Source organism: Didymella exigua, assembly GCF_010094145.1.
Source record: "Didymella exigua CBS 183.55 unplaced genomic scaffold M421scaffold_10, whole genome shotgun sequence".
In the NCBI taxonomy this organism is placed as follows: domain Eukaryota; kingdom Fungi; phylum Ascomycota; class Dothideomycetes; order Pleosporales; family Didymellaceae; genus Didymella; species Didymella exigua.
In genome coordinates, this window is record NW_022984784.1 from 621,699 (window position 1) to 647,700 (window position 26,002).

Sequence of the window (26,002 nt, forward strand, 5' to 3'; positions counted from 1 at the left end):
GGACGGGAAAGCGTACCGCGGCATCCCCAAAACGGTCCCACGACAGACGGCGGACCGGACAGGAGACCTTGTTTTCAACGTCCTATGGTCGTATGTGACAGCTTCATCAAGTATTATCGTACATATCACCGCCCATTCCACCAGTAGTTCTCGCTTCGGGCACTCCAACACAAGCTCTCGGAACTGCGTACATCCGTTGCGAAATAAAGCAAGACGGGCCGCGGCCTCATTCCAGATCGATGTATCCCCTTCCTTCGTAGTACATCGTATCGTACACCGTGCATCTCCTCAACGCACATCACAACACCAAACTCCGACCCAATGCCCAGAGAGGAATATATACATGCGACCCCCTCGCCGTATCGTGCGCTGCCTTAGTCTACCTAGAACCATGGTTTATTCCGCTTCGCCTCGGCGCGAGCCTCCATCTGCAGCTGGTCAGTCATTGTGGCTCTGAACCCAGGCGTGGTGCGACCTCAACACAGGGCGACGCCGCAGTCGTAACGTACCCACTGCTTCTTACAATCCCGATACGCCCTGGAAAAAAATCAGCACCAGCACCAACACCAGCACCGGCAATAGCATCAGCAGGCTCCCCTGCCCCCTCTCCACACGCAGCACTCACTGGAAGAAATCACTGCACATGGCCCGCTCGCCGCCATTCCGCTTCAGGCATCGGATACTCTTGTCCGCCGCCTCCTGGCACGGGTCAAAATACTCGCTGTACGCTTTACTATCTTCGGCATCAGCCCGGTCGGCGCTCTCGTGGACTGCGGTCGCGTATGTATGCGTACTTGTCGAACTTGGTGGCGGTCGGGCCTGACCAGTCGGGCTTATCGTTTTCGCCGAGCTTGTCCTTCGCCATTGTGTAATTATGCGTTCGTGAAACGGCGGGGGTGATCGGGGTTGGGCGGAGACGCGCAAGGCGACGCTGGGGTTGGAACTGTGGTGGGTGGTGGAGAAGACCTCGGTGGTCTGCGGAGTTCGTTATCGATTAGCGTCAACGCGAACCATGCAAGAACCAAGTGCGTCATAACGTGACAGCGCGTGTTGGCCGTGCGTATGCTACGAGTCAGACTCTCTGAGTGCTTCGCGGGTATTGCTGGAGGAGCGCAAGTTGTGACGCAAAAGGATTGTATTGCACGATAGCCGTGTATCTTTCTTACATGAACCCGCTCAAGAGTGTGGTATAGTGCAGGGTATTGACGCCGAACAATGCACAAGGAACCAAGAAAACCGTTTTAATGCCGCTGAAAGACAGAGTCGTAATCGTATCCTCATAAAGTGATGTCTCATCCCAAAGCACCTATCCATGCACCAGACCCTATCAAGATACTAAAGAAAGAAATGAGCGAATTCTCAAGCTCCATTGTACGATGGCACTAATCATATGAGTTGACCAGTCACTACAGGACTGACTGTCCTGTTGTTGTTTTGCACTGGTTGCTCGAAGGCTGCCAGTGGGCCGATGTTGTTGCCCTGTCGCGCGCGGTACGAGCCGGTAGTGTACGCCGTAACTGGGGATGTGAAGGCTTGTGATGGAGGTAAGACGCCCGACGGTGGCGCATTCATCATGTTGCGGTTACTTCTGCGCCGACCTAGTGACGGGCCAGAGCCACTGTGAGCAGTACCAGCTGAGTTTACTGAGCCTGCGGATTCGTTCGAGTTACTCCGCACGTGCTGGGGAACACCTGGTCCTGGCGTGACAGCAGGGTTGTTGCCAGCATTGCTTTGACGGCGAGCAAATGGATTGGTGCGCGCTGGGACAGTATTGGAGAGACCAAGAGCCTGTTCTCTGGTGTTGCGAAGCTCTCGAGCACGAGCACTCACGTCGTCTGGTGTCAATCCTGGCGGAATCCGCGCCATTGAAGGGCTGGGTCCCGGCGAAGGAGTCGTCCGCAAGCCCCTGACGGATGGCTGTGAGTTGAGTCGGCGCACTGACGGCTGCGACCGCAGCCCAATTCGTGATGCCTGCGATCTCATGGGGGGCATGACCGGAGCAGCGGTCGCAGCTTCATGAATGTTCGCACGTGAGCTCGTTGGTCTCAATGTTGCCGTTGATGATTGTTCTCGGAGACCCAAACGGGAGTTGCGGGCTCTGATGGTGTGGACATAAGCAGCCCATGGATTGGCAGGGCGAGCAGGTACCGCAGAGGCAGGAGCATGCACGTTCATATTAGGAGACGGAAGGTTCTGGTACAATGGCGAAAAGTTACCGGAGCTCCTACGATTGCTAGCTGCAGACGGGGGACGAGGACCGACGCGGCTCTGAGGGCGATCGATCATGTCCATGGCTGCAGCAGTGTGCGTACGAGCTGTCTGATCAACGGAGTATTGCGAATTGGATGTCGAGGTGCTGGGTGTCATGATGACAGAGTCGGTGCTCGCTGAGCTCACAGAAAGTGTACGATCGTGACGGAACGCGTTCTCCATAACATTGCTCGTGGGCAACGCTGGAGACATTGCGGTCCGTCTATTGGGAGACGGCAAGACACGCAGGCCGAACGTGTTGTTGTTGTCCATCAATGGAGTGCGCATCCGCGCGGGAGGCATGAACGGCGAGAAGGAGGCTGGCGCGGGACTTTGGCGATTACGGTTGGAAGACGGCGCCCGGTTGAGGGGTGTGATAGAGCGGGTCCCAAGATCTATCAAGTCGCCGCCCATCGAGTGTTGTTGCAGTGCGGCTTGGTGGGCAGCAAACATCCAGCTGATACGGGGATCGTACTCGCGGCGCTGAGTGCGCGGCGCGCGACGCCCCAGGCCGGCTTGTGAGTTATCCGAGTTGTCATCAGTGTCTGCTTCGTTGGTGGCAGCAGCTCCCCGAGGGAACACAGTGGGAGCGTTCTGCAAGGCTGGTCCATTCCGCATCAACAGTTGAGATCGGCGACTGCGAAGAGAGTTCATTGCCATGCTGACATCGCCGTCTTGCTCAGAGTCGTCGTCGTCTGCTTCGCCATCTTCGTAGTGTGGATTCGCGCTTGATAGCACAGAAGATCGTCTCCGAAGGCCACGGGAGGCGTCGACTGCTCGAAGATTTCCTACGCGCGAGGGGGGACGTATGGGGGCACTAGGCCGAGGACGATCTGTAGTAGGTGTTAGAGACCCGCCCATTCGGCTTCTGTCATTTGAATTCGCAAGCGGTTCCCACCCAACGGTCGTAGCTGCTCCATCGCTGTCCCCATCTTCTTCTTCATCCATGTCGTCATCGTCCGTCTGACGCATCCAGCCTTCTTCTTCCAATAGTGCTTGTTCAGCTTCGTCGAGCTCGTCGGTTGAGGCTTCTTCAGAGGCTGACGGGGACGACGCTACCACGCGAGCAAACCGGGACCGAGTGCCGTTGGCTCTGTTGAGCACGTGGGTTTGCACTCGTGGTCGAGGAGCTTGTGGTCTTTGCCTACGACGCACGGGGCCAACGTCTTCTTCCGTATCGTCGTCGTCGTCGTCCTCTTCTTCCTCTTCGACCATGCCCGATATCATAGAGCCGGTCTCAGATTCTTCGACGACAGGTCGTGCTCTAGCGCGTACTTGAGGCCGGTTTGCTGGGGCTGCTGCAGGTTGTGGCGTCTGGCCAGGCGTTGAAGAAGCGCCACTGGCAGAAGCCGAGTGCTCTTGAGCTGCATCGTCGATGAAGTCATTCATCTCGGAGTCTTCTTCTTCGTCTTCTTCGTCTTCTTCTTCGACCGTGTCCATCTCGTCGCCGTAGATATCCGAGACGATGCTCTGAGAGTACGAGCGCCTGCTGCCGGCTTCGCTGTGAGACATGTGCCGGCGGGGTCCAGCGTTGCCGTGTTGGAGGAAACGGCGCATGACGAAGTCGGCGCCTGGATCGCCCAGGTAGTCTTGCCAGCCGTTCATTGGGTCGCCAGAGCCCTCGAACTCGCCTTCTTCGTCGTAGCCCATGGCGGCCTCGAGGTCGTCGGCGTCCTGCTCTGACATCTCGTCCATGTCACTGAAGCCTGTGAAGCTGTTGTCCCAGGAGACTTCGCCTGTCTCGTCAAAGACCAAGCCGCACTGCGTGCAGCCGCCGTCCTCGAGCTCCCACGTGCATATTGGACAGCGGTCGACGCCGTCCTCTTGGTCGCGGACGATGTGGAGGGACGGGCGGGGTGGGTGGGCAGGCGCGTTGAACAGGCCCTTGAACAGGCCGCCGTTGCGGGGGTCGGCGTTCTCGCGGTCTCTCTGGACCGCATCAGCGTCGTCTTGCTGCCATTTCTTGTGTTCTTCGAGCGTCTCGCCAGGCGGCACGAGTTCGGCGCGGGCGATGAAGACGGCGGCCATGTCCCGGATCTGCACACGGCGTTAGAGGTCATGCAGCGTCTGTCGAGCATCAGACTCACGACGTAGGCGGGGGCCGGCATGTGCTTGACATCGACGCGGCAGTCAGGACACGAGCACTTGGCCTTGTTCGAGCGGCAGTTAAGGAACCACGTGCAGAGGCACTGTCGCAGTTAGCCGCTGTGCGCACCGGCAGGGTGCAAGGCATCCTACCGTGTAGCAGTACGTGTGGCCGCATGCTATCGTGTATGGCTGGTACAGCAGACGGTCGCAGATCTTGCACGTGAGATGGGCGCGCAGCCCTTCGAACTCGCCTCTCAGCGACTTCAGCTGCTGTGTGCGGTCAGTCCTGCGCTCTCCAGGCCCCGCTTCTGCTTCACGGCGCACCTCGTCTGCTTTGCTCGGCCGCGGCGGCTCGTCGCCCTTGGCCGCCGTCTTCTGCTTGAGGCTGTTGCTGCTCGCCGCCCGCGCCGGCCGGCCTGCGCTCGACTCCCTGACCAGCCGCGACGCCGAGCGGCTCGCCGTAGGGGTGCTGCCGCGCGATGCTCGTGAGGTCGACGCCATGGCCTCTGCCTTGGTGGGCGGGGTTGGTGAGGCGCGTGGATTGCTGTCCATGGCGGGCGATTCTAGTGCAGCTACCCGCTCCGGCGACAGGAAAGAACGACTGCCCAAGGTGCCTGCATGAGCTGCACGGCGTTGCAGTCACGTTGGGTCGTCGGTGGCCGCCGCAAGTGATGCACGCACTCCCAAGAAGCCGCCCTAGCATGTGTACGGCCCGCCCGCTGCCTCCGCCGCCTCACTTTGAGCGCCAACCGCGCATCTTGCTTGGCCAATCACCGCGCCGCCATTCTTGAAAATGCATGCCAATCACAGTGCCGGACTTTACTGTCCTCCATCACACGCGTGCTGACTGATCACATCAACATGTCATACGTGAAGACATTGACACAATTGGTGGTACGACTGTACATTGTCGAAGCTCTTGCGCAGTAGATGACATGTGTTTATCAATCACTTCCATTCCCTGCATTATTCTGTTCCGTTCCTGCATTATTCTGTTCCGTTCCTGCATTAGGTGTACCTAGTAATGTGTACCATCATTCCATCATGGCGCAGCAGTCTTATAGACGAACAAAGGGCATGGTCGTGCCGTGGTATACTCATACAGAAAAAAACTCCCCCACCACCGGCATCCACTACTCGACAATCTCCAACTCGGCCGTCCTCTGCTTAGCGAAAGTATCCTTATGCTCATGCCACAGCCGCATCAGCTCCTCAATGTACTTCTCGTGCACCTCGTCCATATACTCGGCACGAGGGTGCTTGTCCTGAACGACGCGGATCGGCTTGCCAACCACGATGTTGATGGGCCTGCGGTACGGCATCATGCCAACGTCGTAGTTGAAGATGCCACGAGCGTGGAAGATGGGCACGGTGAAGCCCATGACCTTCTTCACGAGCATCTGGAACTTGTGAAGCAGCGGGTGCGATTCGCTATCGACCTGGTCGTAGATATCATTTTCGCCGAATGCGAGGACGGGCACAAGGTCGGCGCCGGTGCGGATGGCCATCTTGACGAAGCCCTTGCGACGACGGAGGACGAGACGGACGACGCCAGGGCGGGCATCGAGCGATTCGCGGGCGCCGCCAACGACAATGGTGATGGCGCGGCCCATGCCTTCGCCGTTGTGGCCACCCTTTGACAGGATGTTCTCGCAGGACTCACGCGAGACTGAAGCCATACCGAGACGCAGGGCATACTCGCGGTAGATGGGGTAGCGAAAGTTGGAGTCGAGCGTCAGCAGTGCGTTGGTGATGCCCGGGAACAGCTGAGAAAATCCAAGCGCCTCGGTCGCAAAGGCAGCAAAGGCGCCATGGGAGATGATACCGTGCGGGTGGTAGCCGAAGATGTACTTCCTAGTAGGCTCCAGCTCCTGCGAACGGTGCAGACGGGCGGGGAAGTACGAGGCGAAGAGCGACCAGACCTTAAGCCGCCTCAGGCGCTCGCTGCGGAACGACAGCTCTCCAGAGGTGCCGGCGTTGGAGAATAGGACGTAGACGGTGTAGGGCAACAGGATGGGCCAGAGCAGGGGTACGCTGCAGAGGAAGAAGAAGATGGCGAGGGAGCCGACGATGCTCAGCGTGTGCATGAGCACAGCGCACGTCTGGAGTCGGCGCTGCAGGGGGACATTCATGGGTGCAAATCGTATTCTGGACGTGGTCAGTGGATACGTGCGGTTGAGTCGTGGTGGGCTTAATCGTACTTGCTCTTTGCCCATCCAGCGCCTGCCTGCCGGCCTGCCTTGAGCTCCGAGTTGCGGCGCTTCATTGGCCTGTCGGTGCGGCCGCCCTTCTGCACCTCCTGCGATGCCTTGACCGTCGTCAGTGTATCGCCGTTGGTGAGACGAGGCTTCTCCTGCAGAAATATGTCGTCCAGCCGTCCCTGCGTCTCCTTGTCGGCCGTCTCGCGTGTGCCGTCGAGTCCATCGGCAGCCTTCTTGGCCTCGTCTGCAGCATCTGAGGCGGCTTGCTTCAGGTCGTTCTTGACGGACACGCCGTATGTACGCCCCACCGAGCCGAGCGAGCTGCGGGAGCCCTTCCTGCGGTGCGTTTTGCCCTTTGGGCTCTTGGGCGTGTCGTCAATGCCGGTGCCTTCGTACGACTCCTGGTCCTTGATCGACGACGAGTCCTTGGTCGAGTCCGCCGTCGACTCGCTCGCTGGCTTCCTGTCGTCGTCGTGTGCGTCTGCGCCCGTGTCGACGATCTTGAGGACCCTGACGCCGGTGGTGGCCTTGGGTCCGTTCGTCTTGCCGTCATCGTGCGGCGCCTTGTTGTTGCTCTCAGCAGCGCCTTTGGTGCCATTCGCATGTGATTGCGGCTCGAGCGCTTCCTGCGCCGCGTCTGCGAACGTCTTGGGCGGCAGATTACGCGCCTCGCGCTCCTCAGGCGAAGCGGGCTCCGGGTTCAGCGACATGGCGGCGGGCGATGAGCTGTGATCGGGGCGGTAGTCGACCCAGAGAGCCATGCAGCGAGGTTTTGTTGAATCATGCAGCGCGTTTTTGTTGAACCATGCGCCGTTCGAAGCTGCCCCGTTGATGACGTACGGAGGAGTGGCGCCCGGAAGCAGCGGGTTCATCCTACCTCAAGCAGCGGCATTGTGTAATCACTGTAACGTGCACGCATCAGGGCCGATTAAGTTTTGCGCACTCGGAATTCCAGAGAAGCAGCACGCGGCGCGACGTGACTGGCAGATCGGTCCCAGTACAGAGATGTGGCGCATAACAGACCGAGGCTGGACGCTTGAGGCTCTGACTGAACATCGACTCTCACCTTGCCACTCCTCTAACTTGTCACTTTGAAGACATGTTTTCGCCGTAACCTCACCCTGCCCTACCATGACTTGCACCTGCTTTCCCACCAGAGACTCTCGCCCGCTCGTCGCACCCGATTGATCTCTGTTGCTGCCTTGACACAATACGCCTCATCCTAGTACTGAAAGACAATATGCAAACAACCCCAGCACGCTCATCTCGTATAACAACGAGCAGAACACGAAGCGCAGTATCCGCTCTGCGTCTCAAACGCACAAATTCCTCACCATCAAATGCCAGCCCATCTAAAAGGTCGTTGCGCACTGAAGAGTCGACCGCCTGCGATGAAGACGAAGAGCTGGATGATCTCGGTTTCATCGTCTCCCTAGCATCTGATCTCAACTTCCGCGACGTCCCACAGTACATGGAGTACATCAGAAACCGCATGTTCAGCGACATGCCCGAAAAGGCCGGCATGAACAGCACCAGGATTGCAGAAGTCCTGAACTTCCGGAAGTCGCTGCCACCGTTTGTTACCATTGCGCATGTGGACGCACTGAGTACGAGCTCAACCGTAGTGGAGCGAGAAATCGCTGAGTTGGCAAAGAAAGGCATAGTACGAAGAATCACAATCCCACATCGAGGCGTTGGCGCCGCAGCAGTCGGGGACGGCATCGCCAGCGTAAGAGAATGGCACGCACTCGTCAGAACCCACACTGGACTGTCCGACCACCTCAAGGAGAAATACACCAACCTCCTATCTGGCTCGCCAACATCCACCACCATCCCCGGCTCAGCATTCACGCCCGCCGAAATCGCCTTACTCACCGGCACCGGCTTCCTCACCTCCAACAGCCCCCTCAGCACCACAGCGTCCGCCTTCTTCGCCTCCCCCGGCGCCGCCTCCCTCTCGGCAATCTCAACATCCGGCTCCCGCCATGCCGCAGGCTCCCTCGACGCCGTCGGCGGCCACCACGCAACGCAGCACATGCACGGCGGCACTGCGCTCGCCCGCGCCCCAGCAGCAGGAACCTTCTCGTTCGCGCTCCCGCACACGGGCATGCACATCAAGTTGCTTGTCGCCGCGCGGACGCACCTGCTCGGTCTTCTTAAGAAGAGCAGGTTCCGCGCCGCGCCGCTCAATGTGCTGCGCGAGCGTTGGGACGGCGGCGTGAGCGGCTCTAGCAGCGCCGAGCGCGAGGAGAGGAAGAAGGCTCGGAGAGAATTCACGGGGGTACTACCTGGCAGGACGAAGAAGTGGAAGGCGTTTTATGGCATGCGGTTCGAGTGGGTGTTGGAGGAGTGTGTGGGAGCGGGGCTGGTGGAGCTCTTTGAGACGGGGAGCGTAGGGAGAGCTGCGAGGTTGGTGTCGTAGATGCTGAAACCGTGCGGGACGTGTCGGGTGTATAGATGTGTATCTGCAGGAGAGGATTATGTAAGCTTTCTTGGTCCAACGGTAGGATAATTGCCTTCCAAGCAATTAGCTCGGGCTCGGCTCGACTCCCGAAGGAAGCAGTATCACGGCGAGATGTCTGTTTTTCGATATAGTGCATTTGTGATTGTGCGGTGATGCTTGGGTGCTTATTGTGACCGGAAGAGGTGTAACGGCGCAGTAAACGTTCAAGCAACGTCTCTCAAAAATTAAGCAGACTAACATATTCCGTGCAGCCATGTAAAGTCGACAAATCCAACAGACCTAACCATCCACCTCTACCTAGCACCAACCTTCTCAGCCAACCCCCTCCACTTCCCCCTCCTCTGCGCCTCTGGCATATCCATCAACACCCCCCGCACCGCCGACGCTTCATACGCCATCTTCTCCAGGGTGATCGCTTGCAACACATAGCTCCCCACCGTGCTCTCTGGCAGCGCTGGATTGCGCAGCTGCGCCGCTATTGCACTCAGAGCCAAGTGCTGGTGGTGCCACATGTGGTAGGCGCGGAGGTGAGGAACCGTGGCCCGGATATGGCTTGGCGTGAGCGAGCCAGGTGGAGGGATGGAGGAGGAGAGGTAAGACCGTGCCCAGGAGGTGGCGAGGTTGTATTCAGGGGTGTGGGTGGGCTCGGCTTGTTCTCGAGCGGATTCGGTGGGAGCTTGAGGTGCTGACGCTGGTGCTGCTGCAGCAGGGGCGACTGTGGGAGGAGCATAGAGGTATTCGGTGACTTCGTGGTCGTTAATGAGGTCAATGAGGCGCTGCTCTTCTTCCCGGAAAGCGGGGTCGTCTGTCATAGGGGCTGGTCCCGCCTTGGTGACTCCCTCGTCCATCTTTTTATGTTCGATGATGTCTTCTGCTGTGAAAAACAGTTGCTCCGAACATTCCTCTGGCTCGATTGCGACAGTCTCGCTTGTGGCTTCCTGCAACTTCCCATCGCAGTCAATGCTCAGATCTTGCATGGCCTCTTCAAGCTCTGAGTCGTCAAACTCATCAGTCTCTTCGTCTTCGTCTTCGTCTCCAACCAGGTATCCAGCTTGTTCCAATTTGCTTCCAAGGTTTACTTTATCAAGCCAGTCAACGACGGCGATAGTTTCCTTGTTTGTCGAGGAGTCAGCGCCTTCGCTACCGCGCAGCTCGGAAAGCTTTGGATAGTCTGGATCGGGGCCTCTAAGCCGACTCAGGTTGATGCGACCGACTCGTCCCTGGCTCGCGTTTGTTGCAGTTGTTGTCTTCCCGTTATTCAATGGTGCCTCTTGGTCTCCCGCTGCATCGTCAGGACTGTCGTCGGTCGGCCCATGACTTTCTTCCGGTGAAGCAGGCTCTTCGCCTTCGAGCTGATGGCTGTCCAAGAAATCCTCCTGGGCAGTCTCGTAGCCTGCTGTATCTTGTGATTGTTCGGGCTTTTCTTTCGCCTCTTCGCCTGGCCCCTCCGTTTGATCAGCAGCTGTAACGGACTCCTCTGTAAGCGCATTTGTAATCTCCTTGTCTTTCGCGAGGGGCGTGCGCTTCTTGCGAGGCTTGCTGACACTCGACCTAGGCTTAGGCTTCGAGTCATAGTCGCATACCAAGGGTCGGGGCGGAGTTGGCTTCAGCTGCTTACGCTTTTCCTCTAGAGCATCGAACAAACGGAATCCAGCATATGCATCGGCAGCAGCATAGTGAATCTGTTGGTGATTCAACGGCAGACTCCAATCACTGGAGCGAACATTGTACATGTCCTCAGGGTCGTCAATCAAGTGGCCTCCTTTGTACAATGGCAACTGAAGGTGCTGCTGAACCTGCGGAGCCAAAGCCACAAGCTTGTTGTTGACTTTGCTGGGATTGGTCACATAATGCTCCACCAAGTTATGTAGTCGGCTCAGCTCAAAGACGCCTTGAGACTCGATTTTGAGGTACTTGTTAACGCGGCTGAAATCACCCTTTATTGCGACACCGACTTTGTAAATGTCTGGAGACTCTAGGATCGCCTTCAGTGTTGGGGGCATGAGTTGTGCTGCAGTACTTCCTTGAAACAGGGCCACGTGGAATAATGCAATTCGATCTTCGCAGGCAAGTTGAATGAGAGATACGTTCTTCTTAATCGATTCGGGAGAAGAATACGGTTTCCACTCAATATCGAAGCCAAGAACTGTTTCGTTGACAAAGCGCTTGGCCACACGCTCAGCTACTTCTTTGGTCTTGCAGTAATGTACCAGTATCTGCGAGCCTTCTGGATCGCGATATAGGGCGCTACTCCAGAAGCTTGCTTTAGTGTTTTCAGGGGCGGTCATGGCGGCTCGCAGTACATCTTTGGGGATCTGGTACTCGAGAGGGTTGTGAGTTTCACTCGGCTCTTCATCAGCCTCCTCAGCCTCAGGATCACCCTGTTCGGTGTTGCATTCGCCCTTATCAGAAGAGGCTGGCACATAGTCGGTGTCTGAAGTGTCCCCTAGTCCACCGTCCCCAGAAGACGAAAGTACAATACTGTGAGCAAGTGCGGAAGGCGCAGCGTTTTGAGTCGCGAGATCAAGACTGGGAGGATTTACAGGCGGACTCATGGTCGCATTTGCCGCAGAAGCTTCCATCGGTGAGGGGTTGCCATTCGCGACATAATCAGTCTGCGTATGTGCATCACCGTGTCGTACAATATGTGTGAGACGACCCGCACATACGCATTGCTGATCAGCTGTCCCAGTGTGTCCAGCTTGTCCACATTGCTGGCGCAACTTGCCGAGCGATGTTCCCACGTCTTCATTGTGCACCTGAGCTGCGACTACCGACACTGCAGGCGTGCTGACAGTACCGCTTGACTGTACAGTGTGCTGCACTGGCTTTGTGCTGAAGGCGCGATCCGAGAATGTCACAGGTCGTCCGCGCTTCCACCGACAGTCGATCAGAGGCAACGAAGTCGGCGTAGACAGAGAGGCGGGCTGATTCAGTCGAGGTAGTGACGTTCTGAAGCTTGCTGCCTCTGATTTTTGGTAGCTGTTGTGTTGTCAGTACATGATGAGCTTGGCCGCCTGCGTTGCGCGGTACCTGTGAGCTCCATGTTGGGCATCCGTAGGCGCGCTGTATGCTGCCATTTCATTGTAAACGCGTCGACGAGCATTGAACGCGCCCTGGAAAGACACGCGCCTCTGGAAGAGCATAACCCTCCATTGTAGTGCTCCAGCTAGGCACCGATGTATGCAAGGTGATCGAAGTGAATGAGGCGGCGTCTGCCTCGCACCATCACGCCGGCGGCTCGAGGTTGACCACGAGTGGAGAATGGTTGGCTAGCGCGTGCCTGGCTCTCGAACGCCAAGCACCAAACGCAGCCAACGATAACTTCACCATCGCTCGAACGTCAAACAGAACGATAGAATTGAGACTGCCACATAGAGCAGTCGACCAAATTGTAATCACCGCCATGTCATCGGAAAACTTACTCCCTCTCGGTTCGTGGCATCGAGTTCCGCTCAGTGGAACCCCGCTAAGTCTTCACAGAACTCATCGACAAGTGCGTCGGTTCGCAGATATGGGTTATCATGAATGGCGGGAAGGGTAAGATTGAACGTTCCGTCCATCGCAACCCTTTCACTCAGACAACACAGAGTTCACCGGCAAGCTAGTTGGCTTTGACGACTACGTCAGTGAGTACAGCAAACGCGTTTTTGAAAAGCTCAACTGACCAGCACTCTAGACATGGTTCTGGAAGACGTCACTGAGATGTGAGAGACACGTACCCCGGAATAAAAGTGCCTGGAACTGACTGGCTCGACAGTGATCCCGCCGAGGGCAACAACAAATTACCGAAGATCCTGCTCAACGGCAACAACATTTGCATGGTACCAGCCCTTCAAACTTTATAGCTGCAACGCTAAAGCGATTTCAGATGGTTCCCGGAGGTGATGGTCAGACAGTCCTTGAAGATTAGATTATCAACGCCCAAAAAGCTGTTGGTGCAAGACGTCTGGGTTCGGCACCAGTGCCACATACCGTTCTGTATGGGTGGTCTCAAAGGCAGTGCTACGCTGTTCAGAGATGGACGGATCAGCACAGCGCAGATAGCATGCACATCAGTCTGGAAGTGGACAAGCAAGCTATGTCACAGGATCCAAGCCTCTAGTTATGATGATCCATTGAAGCAACTGGGGCCGCGAAAGGTACCGAAAGGTGTACCGTGAAACATGACTCCACACGTGACTCGGCCTTATGTGCCGTACTAATAAGAGAACCTTACAACACACCAGGTGACCATCGGACAGATGTGAGAGATTGGTGATTGCTGTCCAGACTCATGAAGTCATGTATTATCGAGACGGCAGCTAAGTTTGCGTACGTCAAGAATCTGGCTGGTTCGATAAATTTCACGGAGCGGTACGAAATGAGCCAGCTTGTCACACCCCTACCCATGGATCGCAGCACGGCCACATGGAGTAAACATCTATGGATACCGTATCTGACTTCCACCCAAGAACAGACAAATATCCATCCTGCACACATCGAAGATCACTAAATTCGATACTAACTAATCTAGCGGTCCAAGGTCTATCCACTAGTCGAGTGTCTCACGTGCTGTCCTAGTGGTGCTACAGCCTATTCATGACTGTCTACACGGTCAGTCTCGTCGCAGCGGCCAGCCGTAAGCGTCGACACTTAGCATCGAGATTGTCAACACGAGTCGTTTCGCGCTCTGCTGTTCACCTCGATGCTCTCGATGCTCAAATCCGATCACGCTTGTCTTGGTGCCTTGATCCAAAATCGGTTCACCCTCGCGCCTAATTGAATTATTCAAACAATAAAGCGGGTGTTTACTGGTTGCCCATGGGGATGCGTCAAATGATAAACTGACAACAAGTCATGGGCGCAAGCTCTACCCAGAATCTACGATGCTCGGTAGACTTTGTAGTGGCAGCGCAAATGCGTGCCGGGTCAAGGGCCCCTTTTAGACATGGCAAATGCTGCAACGGTCGAGCAAGTTCGGCCGCAAGTCGTGCATCGAGATCCTGTTAGACTAGGGCCCTCGCTAAAAAGGGGCACGTCCACAACGACGTCAACGCTGTGTGCAACTATAATTTCAACCAATGATGTTGAGCTCCGACTGGCAAGGAGGAATTTCTGATGTGTCGACCAAGACACTGCTTTCGAAGATGGTGTCGCAGAGCCTGCTCAGCGCGGACCGGACAATCACGGTGCCATAGGTAATCTGCAAATCATGCGAATCATGCGATTGTCACTGCAGGCACCAGCTGCAAAGCCCCTGCAAATCAGCAGCCAAGGGTCCGTCATCTCTGCGCATCTGCTGTCGCAGCAGTGGGCTTGTTGCGGCGGTGCTGCTGCTCCTGGCATGGCCCTGCATGTGGTCAAGGGCCGATCTGGTAGACATTCACGATGCTGCCTGCCACTCCCAGCGTCCCTGCTCGCGGTCGCTGGGCCACTAATAGCGATACCTCACGCGGCATTCCCGCTCCCTGCACGCTCGCGGTTCGTGCTCCTGCCTTGGCTGCTGAGGGCCGTGAAAGGCCCCGGCGCGCCGATTCATCCCAGCGCGCACCTCTGACCTCACGGCCATTATTGCCCAAATATTCGCTCTCCTGTCCTCACCATGACCGCTCGCACTGCCCTCACCAACGCGTAACATTGACGCACCACCCCATCCGCCCGATCTTGCCGCTGCAGCTCCGCCATGCGCGTGCCTAGCCCTGCGTCCTAGCCGTTGCCCGCCCTCCTGGATCCATCCGTGCCCGCCTTGGTCTTTTGGACTTCGCGCCGGCCTGTTCATGCTGTGGTCGTGTGGACGCTTCCTCCATAGAGATCCTCGCACTCTTCTCCCGACCCGCGCCAGATGCTCGCCGGCCGTTTCCTGACTCTGCTCGGCCGCTACTGCTCTGGCCGCATCAGCCCTGGACGCCCGCATTGCCTTATTATCCCATGACGGCTGCCGTGATACCTACCAGCGCCGCTCGGAATCATCACAGCATAATTCCAGATTTCTGTCCTCTGGGGTCCACCTTCCCCAATCTCACCGTGCCCATCCACTTATGAGCAAGCACTAGTCGCCGCTCACCACTTACTCTTCTTGCGCCTCGCGCCCTGCAACACTTACCCCTACCTAGTTTTTCGTCACGAAACGCCAGTAGCTCTGCCGCCGCTGAGTGCCGCGCCAATCATCGTCACGGATCAAGAATTTACCATTTCCTACTCTGCACTTTGCCTGTATATTATTTCTGCTGTACACGCCTCTGCTCTTTCTCCTACATACCCTGTCGCCTTTGGCCGCTCCGGGCCTAATATCAAAAGGCACGTTCTCGCGCAGTCCACCGTCCTGGGTTGCTGGATCGGCTCCAGTCAACCAACAGCCGCTTTGACCTTATCGATACCACCAACACCTTAACGCCGTCGGCTCCACCTCGTTTCTTCAACACCACTCAGGCATTTTCAAGTGTGTCCTTCTACATGAGCGATTTGAAAGAACGCCTGGCGCGATTGGGTCTTGCCCAGTACTCCGAGGTATTCGCAATCGAAGGGTTCGACACTTGGGAAACTGTCCTCGACATCACCGAGTCCGACTTGTAAGATCTCCGGTTGCGCGCGAGAAGCATCATGCTCACTCTTACATAGGAGCCATCTCAACGTCAAACTTGGGCATCGGAGAGTATGTTTTGTTTTTTACATTGGTCGTGCATGTTCACCCCGAGCATACAGCCACTAACGACTTCCACAGAAACTCCAACGAGCCATTGCCGAATCGAGAGGGCAGTCCTCGGACCGGCCATTGACAATCGCACTCGCGAGAGGCGCCAGCGCTGAAGGCTCATATCGCAGTGACGATTCGGCAAATGAGGCCAAGGGCAAGCATAACCCAGCAGCAGGGGAAGGCAGCACCGGCACAAGTACCAAAAGGAAGTACCGAAGGCACCCAAAGGTTAGCATCTCTTCGCCTCCAACATTACATTGCTGGGTCACAACATTGCGAACTGTCTAACACTGCCAGCCTGATGAGAATGCTCCGGATAGACCCCCATCCGCATATGTCATATTTTCGAACCGTAAGTGCCACACGAAAGTCTCATGCTACAGTACTAAACATACGTAGAAATCAGAGAGCTATTGAAAGGACAAGACCTTTCCTTTACCGAGATTGCTAAGGTCGTTGGCGAAAGATGGCAGGTCCTCCCAGCAGATGAACGCGAGGCGTGTGAGCGTCAAGCCAATGGCGCAAAAGAGAAGTACTATGCTGGGCTTGCCGAGTACAAAAAGACCCCACAATACGAGGCCTACCAGAAGTATTTGGAAGAGTTCCGAGCCAAGCACAATGCGCCCACGAAAGGTTGGTCTTCCCCCGAACTCCCAACTTTTGGTAACAAAATAGTGACCATTCCAGAAGGCAAGCGATCGAAGTTGGAGACAGAGACGAGTATGTCGACTCGAGCAAGCAGCCACGACCAACAACATGACCGAGCAGCGAACAGGCGACTCAGTACAGCAGTGACGGATACTGTTCATCATGTGAGGGGGTCCACTCCTCCCCTTGGGTCCACACGTCTCCCCCAGGGGGCATCGTACCCCTCTAAACCAACATCACCTGCAACGTATTCTTTGTCTGGTTTCAACTCGCCACGAAGCAACGAGCTATATTCACCAGTCACTGCATCTCCGCACTCTGCACTGCCCAGAGATACCCCATATGAGAATACCGCCAATCAGCTAGGACGAGACATGAGAGGGAATCACGATCTCTCCGCTCCATCTCCCTCTGCATACACGCACCCACATCTGCCACCTTCGACTGTGCCGACTCCGATGACTCGCTATGCTTCCCACTACCAGAGTCCCATGGATCTACCATCACGACGATCGAATCGGGAGCCCATGTCGCATTTGCCTGGACTTTCGCATGAGGATACCACGTTGTCTTCTGAAAGCGGGCACAGCAGTTACAGTCTTTCGCAAGCACCGCAGCCGCTTCCCTCGATGGATCCTGCCAAATCGATGAGAATGCTTCCACAGCCAATACCCAGCATTGGATCGACACAATCGCCACTAGATCGCACACTGCACCATCTTCCTTCTGGACCGCCAACACATATGCAACTGCCGCCGCCCGATTATCGTACCCAGGGGTCTCTTGCCGCTCTTGTCAGAGCCGGAGAAATAGCAGCGCGGGTAGCAGATGATGAATCGATGGAGAGGGGCGATTCACCTTAAACGCCGCCATATCAAATTGGCTGCAGTTGCACAGCATGACTGCTATTTACCGATCAGTACAACATCAGAGACGACACGTCTAGTTCCTACACGGATTTTAACACAGTACAAAACAGACTCATCGCAAGCCCGTGTTAAGCTCGACTATTCCCGGGTCGACCACACCACACACGGCTTTGCGAATCTTGGATGATACCCCGCAAGATGTGGCCAACACAAGATTTCTTGCACAACACTATTGATACCAGCACTACAGGCGTACAAGTCGATGTTCATAATGCATATTTGGTACATAGAGGCTTGGCAGTTCATGGTAGTTGAAGTCTCGTTTTGAAATTTAGCCGGCGTTCTGGGCCTTCAGGGCAATGAACGCATTGGAACGCGTATCAAGGGTCAACGTTCATTCGGGCTCACTTGGAGCTTGCCTGATACCTCAGGCTACATAGAATTCAGTCGAATGACACGACATTGTACATACGGACCCCAAAGGTCCATGCATAAAATGTAACGCCGATAGATCATGCGAATTCTCTTTTCAGGTCTAGATCTGCATGTTCGCAATGTCAATTAGCCATGTCAGCCTGACCTTGGGCATGGAGGATCTACCTGTGGTACAAGCGTACAGACGTCCTAATACCACCAATCACCATAAACGAGCCACCAGCTGCGCGACTACTTCACTACAGCTTTCGACGGATACATGGTCAAAGTCAATGGTGCTAAGAATTCGATGACTGCAGACACGGCAAGTCTTGACGCACGATCCTCGCGATTGGCATTCAATGTAGGGCTGCCACTCCAATGTGCGTCGTCGTGAGCGACAAACTAGCTCCCAACAGTCGAACAGTTGTTCCACTTGCCCTGCAGCCACACGCTTGAGAGGCACATGGAGTCTGGAAGTGGAAAATCGAATCGAAAAGTGAGCATCGACGATCGACTTAAATGAAGGATGCAAGGTGCACACAAGTTTCGCTGCGTGTGTTCAGCAGTGGAGATATAAGCCAGGGTCCGGTTCCTTGGGATAAGGATCATAATTACCGCCTCTGTCCCGCGCAGTTCTCGGCGGAGGGGCGGTTCGTGCATATATCGGCGGCTATGCGGAATTATAGAGCTGCATGTGCCGCAGGGCAAGTGTCCAGTGTCTAGGACAGTGGTTCACTCTGGCGTGTGGCTGCATCAGGCGGTTCGCATGACACGGTGGCGATTTGTGGTGGGGAAGTGCTGCAATTAGGGTGCGCGTCAGATCGACATCCGGAATTGCTGTGTGTGGAAGCATGGGATTTGCAGAGCTTTTCGATGTGCACGGTGCGACGCGCTGCCTGTCTGATCAACATTTCGATACGTGCGACTGATCGCCGGCTCCGTGAATCGAAGATTGCTGATTGCCAGACCGGGGTTTCGAGAATTTGTTTCTCAAACACCCGATCCTACAGGATTCGAACTATCGCAGATACAACGGTAACTTCGTCTTACCGCGAACGGTCAAACCGTGTGGATATTTCGTTTCCTGTGTCAACCCGCAATTCAGCAAGGCTTTACAGCCTTCCCGACATGCACCTCGCCGAGTAGTGCGTTGCATCGGTCAGCCATGTAGCAGCGACTTCAACAATTCCAAGCATGCTGTATGTCGCACTGTACATGGAATGAGCCGCGATGCAAGCAGCAACCCATGCTGCGGCAAGGCTATCAACGGAGCAACGTGATGGACTAACGATGGCGTGTGCTGGAACCGTGTTCTGGAACTCCGCATTCGTGACCCTCACCGATGTCTGCTGTAACACCACTTCCCCACTTCGGTAATCCCAAGCCTTCCGCCCCGCTGTCAACAATAACACCATGGCTGGACGACCTTACCTCAGCCTGCAGCGCGTTCGTGTCGAGGACGTTCCACAGCACCCCGAAATCAAAAATCTCGCGGCAAATGCTCCGGCTCCGACAACGTTTCTCACCGCCGTCTTCAGCGAAGCCTTGAAAGAGGATTTCGAGACGGGTTTCACGGTCGAAGGCATTTGGGCGCCTACCGGCAAGAATGTCAAGATCACGGGACTCGAAGGTGGCTCCTCAGCTGTACCTGTTTCGGTTGAGCAGCGCAAGAAGGGCAAGGGTGACAACACGTGGTTTGCAAGACGCTCAAAGCATGCGGAGACCGACGTAAGACACACGGAGCTTGATGCCTTGTTAATGAACGACCATAGCTGGTGGGAATACCAGTACACCCCGGATCTGTATGATGGCAATCTGCTCTTGGAGTGGGATGCCAACATGTTGGCAGAAGCTGAGGGCAGCCTGAAGCAAGATTTGGGGATAGGTGGTGTGGAAATGCGCGGTAAGCTTGATCTCGAGACTACTGAGCACATGGACCACTCTTGCTGACACAGACTAGTCGTTCAGATGTTCCATGTTCTGCCGGGCCCACTGCAAGACCGTGTGTTCCATGCGCTCGCGATATCTGGCAAGCAAGAAGGTCAGTCTATCAACATGCAAATACCTATCGACTACTCGTCTTTCGTTGCAGTGGAGACGATCCGGGCCAGGAGCCGTTTGAAGCCCCAGGGCAATGCCTTCCGATACAACACAAATGCGAACCGCCATGAGAACAGAGAGCCCAAGCCTACCAAAATGCAGCAGGAAAGGAGCGGCAAGAGAGTGACGGAAGGTATATACGCCTCTTTGGAGCGCATTCGCATACATACAGGCACAGAGCCTCAGTACACGCAGTGGGACATGATGACGCTCAGCAACGCAGGAGGCGTCGTTTCTTCAGTCCCGGTAGCAATGCAGAAGGGCCAACTACTAGAGGCCGTGAGCAAGGATGTACAGTTCGTAATTCAGGAGGTTGGAAAGCGTAGAGAGGGTGGAAAAGTATAGTGGGGCTTAGTGGTGTGCGAAAAGGTCCACGGGACGGAACACATGCCGCAGACTGCAGATGCGCGTGGCTCCATGCCAAACCGAACCACACCAGGGCTTTCGCTGTCGAGCTCCAGCCCTCAGCCTCATCGCACGCATGGCTAAGCCACTCTTCCTGTATCTACACTCCAAATATAGCAGATGCCTGTTACCCCATACTCTTGCTGTGCTCCATTGATTCTCGTCTCTCGCTGCGTTCCTTGTTCGCAGTCCTGTTAGGCAGGCGCTCCCCTCTTAACACCACATCCGCGCATCAAGCATGCAGAACTACGGTCGGCCTGCCTATGACCGGCCTGGCAGCACGATGAGCTTCGCAGGGCAGCAGCCGCCTCCAGTGCCGTCATATCAGCAGCAACAGCAATGGAGTCAGCAGCCCCCGCAACAGCACCAGTCAGCTCCCGGATACAATCCCGGCACATACGGTGCGATGGCTGGTGACTACGGTCAGGGTGCCCAGGTAGGGCTTGCAGACCACAGATGGTATCTCTTATGTTGCGCTGACAGCAGGTCCAGTATCCACCAACGTCTCAGCCATCAGACCCTTACGCCCAGCAACCGCACAGCGACATCCCGCCTCCACCTCCACCCAAGCCATACGGGTTTGCAACTGCAGTGCAGCAACAGAATGAGCACCACGTGCAGTATGCGCAGAATACCCAGAGCGCTCAAAAGTGGCAGCAGCCACAGCAAGCGAGTACAGGCTTTGCGCCGCAAGCACAGCAGGGAGGCTACCCTGTATACAGCAATGCTGGACCTCCACCGTCTTCTGCCACAACAGTTGGCTCGTACTATCCTCAATCGCAAGACGGGCGGCCGGGGTCGATATATGGTGCAGATCAGGTTGGGGCTTCAGCATCTCTAGTGCATCAACAGCCTGGCAGCACCGTCATGAGTTCAAACGAGCAGGATCCCGCATACAAACCGTCGTCACTGTCAGGGCAAGGCGTGCAAGCGTACATAACCTCGAACCTGAACCCTATGCCCGGAGTCTACGTGCCTCCGTCACCAGACGTCCCAGCGTGGCAGCAGGCGCAGCATGCACCTCTACAAGGAGGGAATAAAAGGTTCACGTATACCAAATCAACAGTGGACCCTAGCTTCTATGCACAGGGCTATCAGGGTGTACAGCCAGCACAGCAACAACAACAACCTCCTCCTCTGCCGCCGCGGCTTGATCAGGGTGGCGTGTCCCAGCAACAAACACAGCAATACGGGCAGCAACCCCCACAATATCATCTCCAAACACATGTACACCCGCAGCAGCCGCAGCAACCTCCGCCACTACATGATCAGATCACCCAACAGCAACAACAGCCCCAGGTTCCGGCACATTTCGGGCAGGTTGGACAACCCGTTCAGCCTCTCCAGCAACAATGGGGCCAGCATTCTCCTGTGCCACAATCGTACATGCAGCAACAAGCTGCACAGCTGGAACAGTATGCCCAAATGCACCAACAGCAGCAATCACAGCACCAGGTGCAGAGTCCAGCTCAGTCGCAACCTCAGTGGCAAGCGCCGGCGCCTGCGCAAAACAATTACGCACAGCAAAAGCATCAGGAACCACCTCCAGCAATGCATGGCTACCAACAGCAGGATCAGCAGTATCATCAACAGCAGCCACAAGAGCAGCAGTATCAACGTCAGCCACAGCAGCCACAAGAGCAGCAGTATCAACGTCAGCCACAGCAGACACAACAGCAATCTCAGCAGTTACCGCAAGCTTCAATGGGGCAGCAGTATTACCCAGCGCTAGAGCAAAACATTGGAGCGCCGAATCCGTTTGATCGCACCGACACCACCCCACCAGGCCTTGTACATCAATCGAGCCCGCACAATCATTACGTGTCTCCTGCCGTCAGCCACTGTGTATCGAGTTTTACACTAGGCCGCCCAGTGTCTGTAAGCACTGACTCAGTAAGTTCGATCGCGTTGGTCAACATACACTCGCAACGTGCAGCCAATCGAACAGCGTCGCCAAAGTCACCTCCATTTAACCCTGCACCTCCACCACCTCGAGATGACGTATCCAGGTTCAGCGCCCTCGGCACTGGCGGCCCGTCCGATTGGGAGACCTTTGGTGCAGGCGATGAAATTGATGATGAGGCTATATTTGCGAGGAAGCCTAGGCCTGTGCAGCTGGACAGCGTAGAGCTTCCTGCTCCTCATCAACCCTCACCTCCACTCACGCAAGACTGGCCGAGTCCTGCCAACACTGCTCCCATCAGTCAGAGTGGTCGTCGTGACACCTACCAACCGACACCACCAACTACTACCATCAGTCCTGTACACATACACCGAACCCCTTCGCCCAAAACACCGCAACAGCACTCTTTTGCAAATAATGCGCTTGTGGCACCTCTACGAGCTTCACCTCAACAGGTTCAAACGTACGAGGCGCCGCAGGATGCTCGGCATGGTTTTGTGATGGGCGAAGTGCTTTGGGGCGAACCAGACTCGCCGAGACAATTACACAATGCCTCGCAAAGAGCTCAGCTCGAGGGCCTTGGTGCACCCAGTACAGGGTCGCAAGGCGAGCAGGTTTCCGTCCCTGCCCAGACACCCGCCACTTACGCGATGGCGCCATTTGTCGAAACCTCCTTGCAGAAAAGGCCTGGCGCCTCGCGTTTCTTCTCTGATGTTGGCACAACTTGGGGTCTCTCGCCCAAAGACAAGGAACAACAGAGCAGCCCCTGGGTCTCGAGGGACGACAGTAATCTCCCAGCCAAATTACAAGCCAAAGATGAAGAGCTGTGGCGCCTTCGCAGAGAGTCCAAGGATGAGATGCAGAGAGTACAGGCGGAGATCGAGGCTGGGAAGGCCGAGTTCTTGGCTGAAATTGACCGCCTGAAGGCTGATGAGGAGGCGGCCAGAACGCTTACAGGTCAGCAGAGTGCGCAGCTAAACCAGCAGGTTGAAACTATGAAGGCCGCTGCCAAAAAGGCAAAGACTGATGCTGATGCATTGAAGAAGGAGAATGATCTGACGATCGAGAGGATTAAAGAGGATATTGAGGGTAAAGAGGACACGATCAAAGATCAAGATGAGACAATCGTAGATCTGCGCAAACAGCGTGATGACCTCCGACAACAGCTCGATGATGCCCACAGGCAACTTGAGATTGCTCATACGCAATTTGACAATGCCCAGAGGCAGCTCAAAGAGGAGAAGACGAAGGCGGTACCGGAACCTCCAAAGCCTAGCGCTTTAGACCTCGTTCCGGACTTGGACCCCTGGTATGCCGGTTCTCTCGAACGATACATTGACATGCTTCGCGGCGAGGCGAACGAGCTGCAGGTCGAAGATAAGATCAAAACCTTCCAGACATTCCTGAAAGCTGAATCCACCATAAGAGGCATTGAGTACTACGACGCTCCACCAGCTACATCGGTCACAGAACATTCACAAGTAGCTCAGTCTGGCGGTCTCCAAAGTGAGAAGCGCGACCTGAGTATCGCCGTCCCGCAAGATTTACCTGACGATGATGACTATGATTACAGTCCTGGAGGCCGACCCCTTCTGAAGCGTCCCACCGCCTTAGCCGAGGTGATCATTCCAACTCATGCCTCAGGCATCGCTTCCTCGCAGTCGACTGCCATCTTGACCCCAGCAAGCTCAGTTCACGATGACTCGACACCCATACAGTCTCCACCTGAGGAGCAACCACAGCCACTATATAAAGCTTATGTCCCACCCATCCTGTCAACAGACGTTTTATCATCCCTTGCGCAGCGACATGCCACGGGCCCTTCAGCCCTAGCGAATACTATCTCTCCGATCGGTCCTGGAAAGAACCGCGACGAAATTTTCTTCGGGGCGCAGAAGCCCAATGGGCCTCGCGCGGGCCACAAATCGACATTGAGTGACGATACAGGAGGTGTGCCCATCGTTGCTCCATTGAATCTCGCATCTAGTCGCCCTGTCTCCGTTGGCGCGGCACCCAATGGCAATGCGCTCGATACACTCAAGAGCCTCTTACCAGACCAACTGAGGCCAGACCCATTCCGACCACCGACGCCAAGTTCAGACCTTAACGGATTTCGAAAGAAAGCTGCAGGCATTAAAACTAACTCGAAGAACATCGAAGAGCTCACGAAATCATGGGAAAAATCGACTTCTCTGACTCGCAAGAAGAACGATGACGCACGTCGAGAGCGCCAAGAGGAGAGCGAAGAAAATAATGACGATCTCTTCAACTCTGATGAAATCTCGTATGCCGAACTGAAAGATCTCGAGGCCGAACAGAGAAGTAAAGAGAACAATCTGACGATACAAGAAGCCCAGGCCGAGGTTAAAAGCTATGTCGAGACTGTCTTCGATAAGGTCTATAACGACCTCCAGGAAGACATCGCAAAGCTCACAGACCTGTACATCGAGGCGGAAACGTTGCTTCAAACCTCGGTTTCGGGCGTCAGGAGTCTAGGAGATGGCCATGCGCCAAGCACCAAGGCTTGTCTTGAAATACTCATAGAGTTGCATGAGCAAATGGAGAGCACTCATGAGCAGATTGTTCAAGCTATCGCTGAACGCGACAAGCGATACAAGAAGACTGAGGTTCAGCCTGCGTATAACGCTGGCGACAAAGCCAAATTGAAGACCATGGAGAAACACTTCGAACAGGCTGAGAAGCGAGCTGTTAGCCGCGCGAAGAACGAGAAGGCGGAACGTTTGGGCGAAGTGGTCAAGACAGCCGAGGAAGCCATTGTTGGTGCCGCGAGGATCGAACAAAGCGAGCGGAGTCGCATCATCGCTGCGGTCCGCGATCTTGAAGACGGCGATAATGCGGATGTACTGAAGCGCACACACGAGACTCTCAACCTGCTACACGACTCATCCAAGTTACTCCTCGCTATCTTCAACCGCCTCGAAATTAGCCTCAATATCGCAGAGGTTGATGCTGACGTTGCGCAGGCGCTTGTCGACAGCGCGCCTGAGTCTAAAGTCAAGGAGATGCAATCCGAGATGACTGCAAGGGAGGCGCAGCTGAAGGAAGAATTCGTGAGGCGGATCGGCGTACTTGATCAAGACCGAGAGGAGTTCGAGCAATTAATCAAGGATAGAGGAGGTAGTGTGGAGAGAAGCGGTGAGCAAGAGAAAGAAGAGAGACTGAAAGCCGCACTTGAGGAGGCTAAGAGGAGGAATGGACATGCATGACTGGAATATTCCTAATATTCCTGGTTTGTAACACTGACATCTGTCCGCCTCTCATTACGATGATTTTCTACACGTAATTGGCCCATTTTTAGCATGGTACACTTCCACATTCGGGTTTACACATAATGTTGATTCGAATTTACCATAGGTATTCGCGCTTTCTGCGCATCATGACTCCAGTTCTTCAAACTCCTATGGCTCTTGCTGTTCATATCCTGCTTCGCCTTCTCCTCCTGTGCAAGGCGCCTCTTGCAGTGATCATGCGACCGCCTTTCTCGCATGGTCAATATCGTCTTAGTCGTACTTGCTGGGCTCCTTTCTTCTAGTTCCTCTCCAAGATCGTAATGATCTTGCGGCTGGAGTCGTGGCCTACGGTCTTTCGATGCATTTTCTTGCTTAGTCGTTCGTTCGGTGACCATATCGCCGGCATGGAAAGGATTAGGATTAAGAAGTCGCCTACTACGTTGATAGCTGTTCCAATCTTGTGAAGTAGCGTCTCGTCGATACAGCGGCCGTCAAGTGTATTGTCCCAGTTGTACGCGAAAGGTTGACACTTTGTCACCAAAACAACTAACTACCATCCCGTCCCAAGCTCACCGCAATGAGAGTCCATGCGCAAATTCTCATGCATGTCATGATACCGAAGTTCCGCAGATACTGCTTCAATATCGAGAACTTGACAACGAATATTACAATCGCCCGTTTACTACCGTCTTCGGCCAATGATCTTAGACGAACTTGCGATCCCGTGTAC

At 55.4% G+C, this 26,002-nt stretch overlaps 10 protein-coding genes and 1 non-coding gene across 11 annotated transcripts; 6 read left to right on the forward strand and 5 right to left on the reverse strand.

The window, feature by feature from the left end:
• Window positions 1-49: 49 nt before the first annotated feature.
• On the reverse strand, window positions 50-948 carry M421DRAFT_419539 (uncharacterized protein). Its single transcript, XM_033592153.1, has 4 exons — window positions 795-948; window positions 626-733; window positions 510-537; window positions 50-428 (listed from the first exon to the last, which is right to left on the reverse strand). The coding sequence occupies exons 1-4, from the start codon at window positions 863-865 to the stop codon at window positions 384-386; spliced, it is 252 nt and encodes an 83-aa protein (XP_033450000.1). The 5' UTR covers window positions 866-948; the 3' UTR covers window positions 50-383.
• A 172-nt stretch (window positions 949-1,120) lies between these two features.
• Window positions 1,121-5,000, reverse strand: M421DRAFT_419541 (uncharacterized protein). Its single transcript, XM_033592154.1, has 4 exons — window positions 4,663-5,000; window positions 4,489-4,608; window positions 4,338-4,439; window positions 1,121-4,287 (listed from the first exon to the last, which is right to left on the reverse strand). The coding sequence occupies exons 1-4, from the start codon at window positions 4,888-4,890 to the stop codon at window positions 1,387-1,389; spliced, it is 3,351 nt and encodes a 1,116-aa protein (XP_033450001.1). The 5' UTR covers window positions 4,891-5,000; the 3' UTR covers window positions 1,121-1,386.
• A 232-nt stretch (window positions 5,001-5,232) lies between these two features.
• Window positions 5,233-7,560, reverse strand: M421DRAFT_419542 (DAGAT-domain-containing protein). Its single transcript, XM_033592155.1, has 2 exons — window positions 6,540-7,560; window positions 5,233-6,486 (listed from the first exon to the last, which is right to left on the reverse strand). Exons 1-2 carry the CDS (start codon window positions 7,409-7,411, stop codon window positions 5,472-5,474), a joined length of 1,887 nt encoding a protein of 628 aa, XP_033450002.1. The 5' UTR covers window positions 7,412-7,560; the 3' UTR covers window positions 5,233-5,471.
• A 216-nt stretch (window positions 7,561-7,776) lies between these two features.
• On the forward strand, window positions 7,777-8,961 carry M421DRAFT_60128 (uncharacterized protein; the record flags this gene model as incomplete). The annotated part of the gene is made up of 2 exons (XM_033595749.1): window positions 7,777-8,757; window positions 8,800-8,961. Coding segments are annotated over 2 exons (1,143 nt in total), but the record flags the coding sequence as incomplete, so codon positions are not given.
• Window positions 8,962-9,025: 64 nt separating this feature from the next.
• M421DRAFT_t53 lies at window positions 9,026-9,101 on the forward strand. The gene has a single exon. It is a non-coding gene; the product is annotated as a tRNA-Gly (tRNA).
• A 195-nt stretch (window positions 9,102-9,296) lies between these two features.
• Window positions 9,297-12,049, reverse strand: M421DRAFT_91565 (uncharacterized protein; the record flags this gene model as incomplete). Its single annotated transcript, XM_033597961.1, has 2 exons — window positions 9,297-11,971; window positions 12,037-12,049. 2 exons carry the CDS (start codon window positions 12,047-12,049, stop codon window positions 9,297-9,299), a joined length of 2,688 nt encoding a protein of 895 aa, XP_033450004.1.
• A 284-nt stretch (window positions 12,050-12,333) lies between these two features.
• On the forward strand, window positions 12,334-13,354 carry M421DRAFT_419544 (LSM-domain-containing protein). Its single transcript, XM_033592156.1, has 6 exons — window positions 12,334-12,437; window positions 12,487-12,543; window positions 12,594-12,632; window positions 12,683-12,710; window positions 12,764-12,827; window positions 12,875-13,354. The coding sequence occupies exons 1-6, from the start codon at window positions 12,410-12,412 to the stop codon at window positions 12,914-12,916; spliced, it is 258 nt and encodes an 85-aa protein (XP_033450005.1). The 5' UTR covers window positions 12,334-12,409; the 3' UTR covers window positions 12,917-13,354.
• A 973-nt stretch (window positions 13,355-14,327) lies between these two features.
• On the reverse strand, window positions 14,328-15,258 carry M421DRAFT_128994 (uncharacterized protein). The gene has a single exon (XM_033587358.1). The coding sequence runs from the start codon at window positions 14,897-14,899 to the stop codon at window positions 14,420-14,422; it is 480 nt and encodes a 159-aa protein (XP_033450006.1). The 5' UTR covers window positions 14,900-15,258; the 3' UTR covers window positions 14,328-14,419.
• M421DRAFT_128952 (uncharacterized protein) lies at window positions 15,170-17,262 on the forward strand. The gene is made up of 6 exons (XM_033587357.1): window positions 15,170-15,554; window positions 15,604-15,637; window positions 15,707-15,907; window positions 15,977-16,031; window positions 16,079-16,312; window positions 16,355-17,262. Exons 1-6 carry the CDS (start codon window positions 15,439-15,441, stop codon window positions 17,188-17,190), a joined length of 1,476 nt encoding a protein of 491 aa, XP_033450007.1. The 5' UTR covers window positions 15,170-15,438; the 3' UTR covers window positions 17,191-17,262.
• Window positions 17,263-18,796: 1,534 nt separating this feature from the next.
• M421DRAFT_129002 (uncharacterized protein) lies at window positions 18,797-20,207 on the forward strand. The gene is made up of 2 exons (XM_033587359.1): window positions 18,797-19,516; window positions 19,574-20,207. Exons 1-2 carry the CDS (start codon window positions 19,027-19,029, stop codon window positions 20,056-20,058), a joined length of 975 nt encoding a protein of 324 aa, XP_033450008.1. The 5' UTR covers window positions 18,797-19,026; the 3' UTR covers window positions 20,059-20,207.
• A 149-nt stretch (window positions 20,208-20,356) lies between these two features.
• Window positions 20,357-25,248, forward strand: M421DRAFT_4202 (uncharacterized protein; the record flags this gene model as incomplete). The annotated part of the gene is made up of 2 exons (XM_033592391.1): window positions 20,357-20,554; window positions 20,611-25,248. 2 exons carry the CDS (start codon window positions 20,357-20,359, stop codon window positions 25,246-25,248), a joined length of 4,836 nt encoding a protein of 1,611 aa, XP_033450009.1.
• Window positions 25,249-26,002: the final 754 nt, after the last annotated feature.